Source organism: Zalophus californianus, chromosome 9, assembly GCF_009762305.2.
Source record: "Zalophus californianus isolate mZalCal1 chromosome 9, mZalCal1.pri.v2, whole genome shotgun sequence".
NCBI lineage: Eukaryota > Metazoa > Chordata > Mammalia > Carnivora > Otariidae > Zalophus > Zalophus californianus.
The window spans coordinates 62599216-62612268 of NC_045603.1; the positions used below are offsets into that span (position 1 = coordinate 62599216).

The 13053-nt window shown below is 38.7% G+C and overlaps 1 protein-coding gene across 10 annotated transcripts in view; it reads left to right on the top strand.

The window, feature by feature from the left end:
• The window catches only part of TFCP2 (transcription factor CP2), a 58624-nt gene that overhangs the window by 36053 nt on the left and 9518 nt on the right, over positions 1-13053 (top strand). For 9 of the 10 annotated variants that reach the window (XM_027594551.1, XM_027594543.1, XM_027594544.1 and 6 more), the window contains exons 2-8: positions 1904-2055; positions 2561-2637; positions 4014-4119; positions 7417-7523; positions 9761-9913; positions 10762-10872; positions 11211-11299. In XM_027594551.1, the coding sequence (XP_027450352.1) occupies positions 2581-2637; positions 4014-4119; positions 7417-7523; positions 9761-9913; positions 10762-10872; positions 11211-11299 (623 nt within the window). In that variant the 5' untranslated portion in view covers positions 1904-2055; positions 2561-2580. Of the gene's footprint in view, positions 1-1034; positions 1157-1903; positions 2056-2560; positions 2638-4013; positions 4120-7416; positions 7524-9760; positions 9914-10761; positions 10873-11210; positions 11300-13053 lie in introns of those variants that run through there. The other variant, XM_027594552.1, reaches the window with a different exon arrangement.

Genomic DNA, 13053 nt, shown 5'->3' on the forward strand with positions numbered 1-13053 from the left:
TTTGCCTGAATGTAATGATTCTGTACTGTTTGGGGAGAATGTGTACTGCCGAGGTGCATATAAAGAATTGCCATGTAACCCACACACTTAGCGTTCTGTAGAACATTTTTATCTCCCCAGAAAGTTCCCGTGTGTATCTTCCAAGTCAATCTCTGCCCTGCCAGGAAACCACTGTTCTCCTTAGCTTTGCCTGTTTTAGAACATCATATAAATGGAATTGTACATTATATATTCCTTTTATCTAGCTTCTTTTGTTCATTATGTCTGTGAGATGCATCCATGTTGTTGCATTCCTTCGTTTCGCTGACTGGTATTCGATCGTATGAGTATACCACAGTTTGTGCATCCAGTTCTCTTAATTACAAACATTTGGATTCTTTCCAATTTTTGCTTTTATGCTATGAGCATTTATGTACAGCCTTGAGTGGACTTATATTTTCGTTTCTCTTGGATAAATACCTATGAGTAGAATTGCTGGGCCAAAGGGCAGATAGATATATACTTTTATAAGAAACAGTCAAACCTGGGGGCGCCTGGGTAGCTCAGTCGTGAAGCGTCTGCCTTCGGCTCAGGTCATGATCTCAGGGTCCTGGGATCGAGCCCCACGTCGGGCTCTCTGCTTCGTGGGAAGCCTGCTTCTCCCTCTCCCACTCCCCTGCTTGTGTTCCCTCTCTCACTGTGGCTCCCTCTGTCAGATAAATAAATAAAATCTTTAAAAAAAAAAAAAAGAAACAGTCAAACCTTTTTCTAGATTGGCTGTGTTATTTTACACTACTGCTGGAAAAGAATAGGAGTTCTGGTTGCTCTGCATCCTTGCCAACATTTGGGTTGTCTTTCTTTTTAACTTTAGCTGTTCTAGTGAATACAGGTACAAATTCTATAAGTGAATTAAAATATATTTTATTTTGAGAATTTTGTGGCATGTCTTGAGGTAATTGGAAATACTGCTTAATTTGGTACATCTATTTTTTTTTTAAGATTTTATTTATTTATTTGAGAGAGAGAGACAGAGCATGAGCGGAGGGGGGAGGAGCAGAGGGAGAGGGAGCCCGCCAAGCAGGTTGCCCAATGCAGGGCTTGATCCTGGAACTCCGGGATCATGACCTGAGCCCAAGACAGACGCCCAACCGACAGCCACCCACGCGCCACTAATTTGGTAAATCTCTTAAGATTCTTTTAAAGTTTGGTCTGGGGCCAATGTTGGTCACAACAGTAGGTTTCCAGGATAGGGCCCAGGATAGTCTTTCCTACTAACCACAGCTGGAATTTATGAGGGAAAATTATTGTTAATCCTATACATCAATTTTAGTCCCTTACGGTTTCCAAAATATTTTCTCACATATTTACTCTAGACAGCAAATGTGATTCCCATTTTATAGATGAAGGAAGGAAGACTAGAGAGCTTGTCTAAGATTTGCCTAAGGCTTTTAGGGACTAAAACACACCACTTTTAGTTAGTTATATTCCACAGAATGAAAGCTGACCTTGAGATATATCCTGGTCATTGATTTGTCCTTTTCAAGTGGCTTCTAGGAATTCTGAGTCTTGTTTTAGTCCCTAGAGTAGATCAGCTGATACGGTTATAGAGATAACTGCAGTGGTGCCTTTCGAAGAACAAATACATTACTGAGTCCTAAACTGACATTTTGGAACTCTGCGTCCGATTCTCAGAGCCCTTTTAGGAACCCCTATCTAAACAGTTTTAGCAGTGAATATCTGTCATTGCCCACATTGTTGTGGTGAGGGGGATAGCACAGCAGGTAATCTGAACTGAATTGGGAAGAAACTTCATCAAAGTGAGTAATGTTTATAGTTATCCAAACCAAATTGCAGTTACATTGTTTGAGCATAAATCCACTTTTGCACCTCTGTCAGATGTTAACATAAGTTCGTTTTATTTCAGTGATGTCCTTGCATTGCCTATTTTTAAGCAAGAAGAGTCAAGTTTGCCCCCTGATAATGAGAATAAAATCCTGCCTTTTCAATATGTGCTCTGTGCCGCCACCTCTCCAGCAGTGAAACTCCATGATGAAACCCTGACGTATCTCAATCAAGGTTAGATGCTTCCTTATTTGTTAGTATTATTGAAGATCTGGTGGATTGCTAACATTTCATTAGGTGTACTTTTATGTAAAAAGTACGTCTTTCTAGTGTGACCTGTCAGAGTTGAAGCCTTATGTAAGAGATCTTCACTTTTATGTCATATTTGATGTATATCAGTGGCTTCTTTTGTTTACCGATTTTAGTTCCTATCTCCCTCTTTCTAATCCTTACCCAGCTCTATTTACCAGTTGTGTGACCTTGGATACGTTACTTAAACTCTTTACATTTCAATTCCTTTATCTGTAAAAATGGGATTGATAATACTTTTGAGAATTGTATCAACTAATGATATAATATATGAAAACACTTAGCACTGTGCCTGGCATATAGTAAAGGATTATAGTTGTTACTAATAATATTATACTCTTGTATATTCAGCCAGCTGAATTTTATTCTTTCTGAATCTTAACAAACTTAATTTATGATGAATATAATATATAGTAACTTTTTCTTCCAGGACAGTCTTATGAAATTCGTATGCTAGACAATAGGAAACTTGGAGAACTTCCAGAAATTAATGGCAAGTTGGTGAAGGTAAAAGAAAATGAGTAAATTATTCCTCTACACAATATCCTTTTACTGACCCTTTTTGGGTAATGTTCTTTTGCTTCCATAAAGGGCTTGGTGCTATCTCTTAGCTACTACAATTTGCTGGCAGAGTGGAGAGTGGTAAACTGTTATTTCTTTGGAGTGAGAGTGAGCCCCCCCATTCACATGGATTTTTCAGAGCTGCAAAAACAGAAGGCTTACTACTTCATGTCAAAGGAGTCTCCTGGTTCAGTGAAGTTGTTTGGGGTGGAATAGAGTGACCCCCTTGAGATTTTTAGAGAAACTCGTGTCTCTTTGGATACGTGGTCTAGTAGCAAGAAGAACAAACTTCTGTTGATGAATAGCAGTTTTCTTAGTCTAGACTTGTAGCAATGAATTCACAGCACAATTGGGACAGAGGAATTTGGTCAGCAGCTGTAAAAGTTGGTGGGAGGGTTGTTAATAAACACCTCCTCAAAGTAAGAATAACAAAAGGAAAGTTGATAGATACAACCCCTGCTTACCCTCAGTGTTGTATGGTGGGTTAGGAAGCAGGGAACTTGGTGAGCTTTTCATATGCACCTGAAGAGCTGAGCTGATTATTACATGGTAACAGTAGAGACAGGTAGAAATGCTTCCAGTAAGAGTCCTTTATGCCCGGTCTATGAGGACTGATGTTTAAGCCGCATTTTAAATATGGTACCAGTTAACTATAAAGATTATATCTGATGGGCGCCTGGGTGGCTCAGTTGTTAAGCATCTGCCTTCGGCTCAGGTCATGATCCCAGGGTCCTGGGATCGAGCCCCGCATTGGGCTACCCGCTCAGCGGGAAACCTGCTTCTCCCTCTCCCACTCCCCCTGCTTGTGTTCCCTCTCTTGCTGTCTCTGTCAAATAAATAAATAAAATCTTAAAAAAAAAAAAAGATTATATCTTTGTCAAATAAATAAATAAAATCTTAAAAAAAAAAGATTATATCTGAGCAATTATAAAATTTACCTGCAAATAGAGTTTGGTATGGTATGGGTTTTAGAGTGAAACAAATCTTTTTTTTTTTTTTTTAAGATTTTATTTATTGATTTGACACAGAGAGACACAGCGAGAGAGGGAACACAAGCAGGGGGAGTGGGAGAGGGAGAAGCAGGCTTCCCGCTGAGCACGGAGCCCAATGCAGGGCCGATCCCAGGACCCTGGGATCGTGACCTGAGCCGAAGGCAGACGCTTAACGACTGAGCCACCCAGGCGCCCTGAAACAAATCTTAAGAAAAATAATTTTAGATTGTGTCTAGAAAACAACTAGAGGTGACTTCTGGTAGTTTTCCATTATCAGCACTGATTTTTTAAAGGATCCTATTATCATTTGATTTTGTTGCTTCCATTTAGAGTATATTCCGTGTAGTGTTCCATGACCGACGGCTACAGTATACTGAACATCAGCAGCTGGAGGGCTGGAGGTGGAACCGACCTGGAGATAGAATTCTTGACATTGGTGAGTTAAGGGAATCTTTTGCCCAGGAAACGCCTGTAAGTATGGTCTGAGAATTGGTTTTCTTTACTTGATGTTTACATTGATTCAAAGTACCTCAGGGGCTCAATTAGCATAAACCCCGAAGTGTTTATTGACTAAGCATAAAAAAATTACTGGGATGATAATACCAAAATTAAAGTTGGAAGTGTAGACACTTCAGTTCCATAACAATTGCATCCATTACTTTAGGGTGATTTTATTTTTGGTTTTGTTTTAATTTAGTTGTGGTAAAATATATATAACCTAAAAGTTACCATTATAAAACATTTTAAAGTAAATAATTCAGTGACATTAAATACATTCACATTATGTAGCCATCACTACCATTCATCTCCAGAACTTTTTTCATCTTGCAAAACTGAAACTCTGTACCCATTAAACAATAACTCCCTATTCCCCTTCTCCCCAGCCCCTGGCCACCACCACTCTACTTTTTGTCCATATGAATTTGACTACTCTAGGTGCCTCATATAAGTGAAGTCATCCAGTGTTTGCCTTTTTGTGATTGGCTTATTTCACTTAACCTAATCCTCAAGGTTCATCCATATAGTAGTATGCATAAGAATTTTCCTCCTTTTAAAGACTATATAATATTCCATTGTGTATGTGTATATATACCACATTTTGTTTATCCATTCATCCTTTAGTAGATACTTGGGTGGATTCTACCTTTAGGTTATTGTGAATAATGCAGCTTATGGACATGGGTATACAGATACTTAGTTCAGTCTCTGCTTTCAGTTCTTTTGGGTATATACCCAGGAATGGGACTGCTAGATCACGTATGGTAATTCCATTTTGTATTTTTGGGGGAACCGCCATACTGTTTCCATAGCAGCTGTGTATTTTACATTCGCATCAGAAGTGAACAAGGGTTCTAAATACTCTACGTCCTTGCCAACACGTGCTGTTTTCTTAATGGATGTAAAGTGGTTAATCTCATTGTGGTTTTGATTTATACTTCTCTTATGATTAGTGATGTTGGGCATCTTTTCATGTGCTTATTGGCCATATATGTATCTTCTTTGGAGAAATGTATATTCAGGTCCTTTCCTCATTTTTTAATCTGGTTTGTTGGTTTTGTTGTTGTTGTGAGTTGTAGGCATTCTTTATATATTCTAGATATTAACCCCGTATCAGATACAAGATTTGTAATATTTTCTTCCATTCTGTGTGGATTGTCTTTTCACCATGTTGATAATGTCTTTTGATGCATGAAAGTTTTACATTTTGATGTAGTCCAGTTTATTTAATAATTTTATTGCCTTGCCTATGCTTTTGGTGTCATATCTAAGGATATTATAAAACCCAGTGAAGCTTTTCCTGGTATGTTTTCTGCCAAGAGTTTTATAGTTTTAGGTCTTACATTTAGGTGTTTGATCCATTTTTTAATTTTTGCATATGGTATAAGGTAAGAATTTGCCTTCATTCCTTGTATGTGGATATTCAGTTTCCCTGGCACCATTTGTTGCAACAACTGTTCTTTCCCCCACTGAGTGGTCTTGGCTATTTTGTCAACCATCATTTGACTGTGTATGTGAGGACTCATTTCTGGCCTCTCTAATATGTTCGTTCTATTTGTCTGTGTCTCCATCTTTATGCCAGTACCATACTATTTTGATAACTGTAACTTTGTAGTAAGTTTTGAAATCGTGAAACTTGGCACCTCCAACTTTACTTTTCAAGATTATTTTCGCTATTCAGGGTCTGATACTTTGTTTTGTGTGTATGTAAAAGGGGCCAGGTTTTTCCCCAAATTGCTGCAAGTTCTTTTATTTTACTAATACCTGAGAGGCAGATTAGTGGTTTGTTTTACCTAAAGTAAGAGACCTGGGATTAGAATCTATGCCTCTTGATTTACAATTTAGGTTTTTCCCCTACTGCTTTGCTACGTAGGGTAGAATTTATTTTTCTTAAATCATAGGGTTTAAGGAAAGTTCCTTTACAAACATACATGCAGTCTCTCTTCATGAATGTATTTTTAATCCTGGCATCTATGTCTTTGATCTCTTTTTTTTTTTTTTTAAGATTTTATTTATTTGACAAAGAAAGACACAGCGAGAGAGGGAACACAAGCACGGGGAGTGGGAGAGGGAGAAGCAGGCTTCCCGCTGAGCAGGGAGCCCGATGTGGGGCTCAATCCCAGGACCCTGGGATCATGACCTGAGCCGAAGGCAGACGCTTAACAACTGAGCCACCCAGGCACCCCTGTCTTTGATCTCTTATTGGTCATTATCTCCTACTAGTAAACAGTTGTTGAATAAATCTAAGTACCTACTAATTTTACCTGAGAAAACACTGATTCTTATACAGATATCCTGACGAGCACAGTTGGACCCACCTTGTTGTTTGAATTGATAGTAAAACAGTAGTATAGTGATAGCACAGTTATGATCATAAATATCAGCCTGGCTTTCTCTCCCCAGTTTGAGTATTAATAGGAGAAGTCAGGAAATGATATTTGATTATATGCTATGTAGAATGGAAAGCAGCATTCTACTAGAGCTCATTCATTTTTGCTTCCCTCTTGAGTATCAGATTTGTTGCTCTGTTACAGGGTTATTTGATGACTTTAAGGCCAGCATCACTCCCTATGTTAAATTTTTCCCACTTTTTTTTTTTTAAGATTTTATTTATTTATTTGACAGAGAGAGACACAGCGAGAGAGGGAACACAAGCAGGGGGAGTGGGAGAGGGGGAAGCAGGCTTCCCGCTGAGCAGGGAGCCCGATGTGGGGCTCCATCCCAGGACCCTGGGATTAGGGCCTGAGCCGAAGACAGATGCTTAACGACTGAGCCACCCAGGTGCCCCTAAATTTTTCCCACTTCTATCTGTAATACAATGCTTCTGCCTTTATTCAGACACTCTGCTTTATCTTTCTATAGCAGTCTTGTTAGTGTACTTCTATCAGTATCACTAATCCTAAAACTGTAAGTGAAGCAGATTATGTTACAATTTTCATGACACTAGAGCTAGTGTGTAAACTAAATCTGTCTTTAAGTAGAATTTTGGCAGATTAAAAGGAAACTACGTTTAAATTGTCTTATTTAAAAAACCTTTTAAAATGGAAAAAAAGATAGAAGGAAAGTACTTAGGTCAAAATTAGGTCTAATCAAACCCTTTTCATTGACAAAAAGGTTTAGGGTGTGATACATAAAAATCTTGGTAACTAGGAACCAATAATAAAACAGTCGGTGCTATCTTATTTAAACCCAGTAGTCCTCAGAATTGTTCAGTGATTACCATTTTGTTTCTCAGATATCCCAATGTCTGTTGGTATAATCGATCCTAGAGCTAATCCAACCCAACTGAATACAGTGGAGTTCCTGTGGGACCCGGCAAAGAGGACATCTGTGTTTATTCAGGTAGAGCATTGCAGATGGGGTTCCAGTTATGAAGAGCATCTCTTACTACCAATTTGTTTCTTTTTCTTTTTTTTTTAAGATTTATTTATTTATTTGGGGGGGAGAGAGAGAGAGAGAGAGTGTGTGTGTGGGCACGAGCAGAGGGAGGGGCAGAGGGAGAGGGAGAGAGGGAATCCAAGCTGACTCCCCACTGAGCACAGAGCCTGACGCAGGGCTTGATCCCAGGACCCTGAGATCATGGCTGGAGCCAAAATCAAGAGTTGGATGCTTAACCTGCTGAGCCACCCAGAATCCCCTACCAGTTTGTTTCTTGAAGGATAAAACATGTTAAATTTGAAATTTTTACAGTGTTCCAGCCTGACTGTCAAGTCCAGACTCCTCAACACTTGCCTGAGGGCAATGAGGAGTGTCTGAATTGCCCTTCTAATTTCCCCAGTTTATTTATTTGTATGACAAAACAAAATAAAAAACAAGTGAACAAACAAACCAAAAAACGCTTGCTGATGGCTGTATAATATTCCATTCTTTGGATGCACTATAACTTCCCTATTTAGCATTTAGATTCTTCTAAATTTTCCCTATTATCTGTAAAGTTATTTTGAACATCTTTATGCTTAAAATTTGTTTTACATATCTAATTATGTCTGTTGCGTAGATTTCTTAAAATTCTTATTTGTAATATTAAAATTCTTATTTGTAATAAAGAAAGCTATGGTTTATTATGTCCCATTAGATAGTCACTATGTTAAGTAAACAGTTCATATATATGATTTTATTTTTTTTAAAGATTTATATATTTATTCATTTGAAAGAGAGCACATGAGAGGGGGGAGGGTCAGAGGGAGAAGCAGACTCCCCGCTGAGTAGGGAGCCCGATGCAGGACTCGATCCCGGGACTCCAGGATCATGACCTGAGCCGAAGGCAGTCGCCCAACCAACTGAGCCACCCAGGCGCCCTATATGATTTTATTTAAAGCTTTCAGCAATAATCCTATGGAGTAGAAATAGTTTTGAGGCTTAGAGAAATTAACAAGATGCCTAAGCTAATATTTGATCTGTCAAGGTTTCACTGTAAGACTCACTAGGGTCTTCATTTTATGCAGTACAAGCCTTCGCAAACCTTTCTTTCCCCACCATTGCCTGTGAGTCTTCATATTTGCTGGTTTTGCTGCTTTCTAAACTCTACCTTAGAGTCCAGGAAACTTTTACTAACCTGAAATCATTTCTCTTTTATATTAACTCTGTATTCTCTAAAACAGTTATTGAATTTAGTTCCTCCTAGTAGCTTTTGTTAGCATTGGATCTGTATATTTATTTTGTTTCATTTTAAGATTTTATTTATTTATTTGACAGAGAGAGAGCAAGCCAGAGAGCACAAGCCAGGGGGGAAATGGCAGAGGGAGAGGGAGAAGCAGGCTCCCCGCCGAGCAGAGAGCCCTACGTGGGGCTCAGTCCCAGACCCATGGGTTCATGACCTGAGCCCAAGACAGACACTTAACTGACTGAGTCACCCAGGTGCCTCACTTTGTTTCATTTGTAATAATTAAGCTTCCTTATTTCCTCTATTAGAATATCCATTCTTTAAGATCTAAAAGAGAGTAAAAGTTTTTTGTTTTGTTTTGTTTTGTTTTTAGGATTTTATTTATTTAGAACCAGCAAGAGAGCACTCGAACATAAGCACCGGGAGGGCCAGAGGGAGAGGGAGAGAGAGAATCTCAGGGAGTCTCTGCACCGAGCGCAGAGCACGACATAGGGCTCAGTCTCACTATCCTGAGATCATGACCTGAGCCGAAATCAAGAGTCAGATGCTTAACCGAGGCAACCCTAAAAGTCTTTTTTTTTTTTTTTAAGATTTCATTTATTTATTCATGAGAGAGAGGCAGAGGGAGCCTGACGCAGGACTCAATACCAGGGCCCCAGGATCACAACCCAAGCCGAAGGCAGGTGCTCAACCGACTGAGCCACCCAGGAGCTCCTAAAAGTTTCTTTTTTTTTTTTAAGATTTTATTTACATAGATGTTTTTAAGTAAACTCTATGCCCAACGTGGGGCTCGAGTTTATGACCCTGAGATCAAGAGTCATATGCTCTACCGACTGAGCCAGCCAGGTGCCCCTAGCATAAAAGTTTTTTTTATAGGTGTTTTTAAAGGTTTTGCTGTTAGTAGTTGCTCAGAAAATATTGTTGACTGATGTGGCTAGTTAGCAGTACTGAAACCTGGATGCTGTATTCTTTGTAGGTACACTGCATTAGCACAGAGTTCACTATGAGGAAGCATGGAGGAGAAAAGGGAGTGCCGTTCCGAGTACAAATTGATACCTTCAAGGAAAATGAAAATGGGGAATATACTGAGCACTTACACTCAGCCAGCTGCCAGATCAAAGTCTTCAAGGTATTCCTGGGGCCTCCTGTTGTCCCTTGTCTCCTTTTCCCTCATCTTTCAATTTCAACATTAGCTACCAAGTCAGAAAGTCACATTTGTCTTCTTTCAACAACTGTGAAAACTCAGTCTGCGCTAGAGTCCTTGAGATAATCCCTGAGATGCCTGGTAATGAATTTGTATGGGGATGGGCATGGGAGAAGAGGAACTTGGAAAGGGAGCTAGAGGCTAAAACATGGATTTTCACTGAAAGCTCTTAATGTCTGTTGAAATTACAAGCTCTTGTAAAAGCTCACAAAATTATGAAATGTTGATAGTTTTGGTTACATTGGTACTTGATTTTCTTTTGTTAATTTGGTCTTTATTTGTTCTTATCATATGAATATAAATGTATTCTCATTGCAAAAGATTCATTAATACAGAAGTATTCAGACCGAAGTCCCCCTTTACCACTTTTACCCTGACTTCCCAGCCTTTCCTAGAGGTTGCCACTGTCATAATTTAGCATGTATCCTTCTAGTCTCCTTCTGTGCTTTCATATACACATGTACATAAGTATACACATGTTTTCTTTTCTTTGAAACATCAGTAGGATTGTAATGTATAAATTATTATGAGGCTTGCTTTTTTTCAGTTAGCTATGTGCTTTAGAGGTCTTTCCATGTCTGTAGCTATAGATCTCTTACTCTTTTTCAACTCCATCACACAGTTAAATTTTCTATTTTCAGACTTAAATGCAAGGATGCATCTTGTCTTTATATCATTGTACATAAATCCTTCTTTCGCATGGGACCGTTTAAGGTAATATTGCTGGATCAAAAGTCAGTTGATGAGTCAAAACAAAACATTTCTCTTTCCAGCCCAAAGGTGCAGACAGAAAGCAAAAAACAGATCGGGAGAAAATGGAGAAACGAACACCTCACGAAAAGGAGAAATACCAGCCTTCCTATGAGACAACTATACTCACAGAGGTGAAAGGATTTCTTTTGGTGATGATTTCAATCAATACTTCCTATTCTTAAAAGAAAATCCCATCATTTTGTACTATATACATATATCAAATCGTTATATTGTACACCTGAAACTAATACAATGTTGTATGTCAATTATATCTCAGTTAAAAAAAACAAACCCATAAGTTCTAGCCTGGTCAAGATTTACTTGTCCTGGGTATATTTTCTCTTAATTATAGGGACCTCTGTGCAGTTAAGATTTACTAATCAAGATGTGCTATTCAAGTAACAATGTTTTGGTGGGACACTAGGGTCAAATGTACTTTTTCAGTATTTAAGTTGTTCTTTGTTTTTAGTGTTCTCCATGGCCTGAGATCACATATGTCAATAATTCCCCATCACCTGGCTTCAACAGTTCTCATAGCAGTTTTTCTCTTGGGGAAGGGTAAGTGTGGGAAATGAAATTAGGTTGTGTTTGTCCTAAATATGTCTTCTTTCATTATCTTCCCATGTAGAAGCTCTTTCTAAATCAATAAATCCATTGATGGATCTGTGGATTAATTGAGCTTTGGATTATCTTCAAAAGTGACTGAAAAGAGTTTTATATAGTCCTTTCTCCTCCTCTTTTTCTTCCTATTCGAAAACAGCATTTAAAGGAAAAAAAAACAGCATTTATAGTCAGTTTTTAGTGATTCAGAGGCTGATTTTCTGGGCTTTTCACTTCTCCCTGTCACTGCTTATCTTGTGGTCATTTCACTTCCTATGCATACTTTCACCAGAATGGTCCTCAGGAACTGAAACACAGTTGTACAAACACGAAAATCTGTTTTGTTACTTTTTTTAAAATAATTTTATTTTTTTAAAGGTTTTATTTGTTTGACAGATACAGAGAGAGCACAGGTAGGCAGAGAGGCAGGCAGAGGGAGAGGGAGAAGCAAGCTCCCCAATAAGCAGAGAGCCCGACGCAGGGCTCCATCCCAGGACTCTGGGATCATGACCTGAGTCGAAGGCAGACGCTTAACCGACTGAGCCACCCAGGCGCCCCTGTTTTGTTACTTTTTAAGAATGATCCTAGGGTGCCTGGGTGGCTCAGTCGGTTAAGCAACTGCCTTCAGCTCAAGTCATGATCCTGGAGTCCTAGGATCGAGTCCCGCATCGGGCTCCCTGCTCAGGGGTCAGTCTGCTTCTCCCTCCTGCCCTCCCCCCTCTCATGTCCTCTCTCTCTCTCTCTCATTCTCTCTCTCAAATAAATAAATAAAATCTTAAAAAAAAAAGAATGATCCTAATACCTAATAATTATGGATCTTTGATAATTGGGGAAGAAGGTTGAAGATGAGAGCTAAAATGAAGTTTTAGAATTATCTATGGGATACATTTATTCTTTATTGTCTTTTATCATCAAAGATAATTGAAAGTTGGTACAGTTGCGTATTCCAGTTAAAATAAGTTGTCTTTAGTCTTAGCATTTAACACATATTCCACGTAGGTCATATTGAAATTTAAAATAGGCTACTGAATGTGTGATTTTTTTTGTTTTGTTTTGGTTGTAATGTTTGTTTTTGAATTTATGTAGGCTCTGTGTTCAGTCTGCTTCTAAAAGTAATTAAGGTAGCTTCACTATTCAAAATATGTAACAGTTAAGAATGAAAATAGGTAAGGGGTGGCTGGGTGGCTCAGTCGTTAAGCGTCTGCCTTCGGCTCAGGTCATGATCCCAGGGTCCTGGGGTCGAGCCCTGCATTGGGCTCCCTGCTCAGCAGGAAGCCTGCTTCTCCCTCTCCCACTCCCCCTGCTTGTGTTCCCTCTCTCGCTGTGTCTCCCTCTGTCAAATCAATAAATAAAATCTTTAAAAAAAAAATGAAAATAGGTAGAAGTTATAGAGGGAATAGGTAATAAGGGCCTGGTGATAAGTTAATTACTAAACATGAATACTGAATTTGAATTTTGCAGCTGAGGCAAAAAAAGAAAAAGAAGATCTATTTTGAAAGAAAAATCTCTTACCATCCATATGGATTATGCAGTCTACTTATAGGCAATTTTATTTTTTATGTTTGTTAAAGTTTATTTTTTTTTAGTAATCGCTACATCCAACTTGGGACTTGAACTCACAACCCTGAGATCAAGAGTCACATGCTCTTCTGACTGAGCCAGCCGGCACCCCTAGGCAATTATAAATATATAGAATTTAAGAGTTGTGTTTT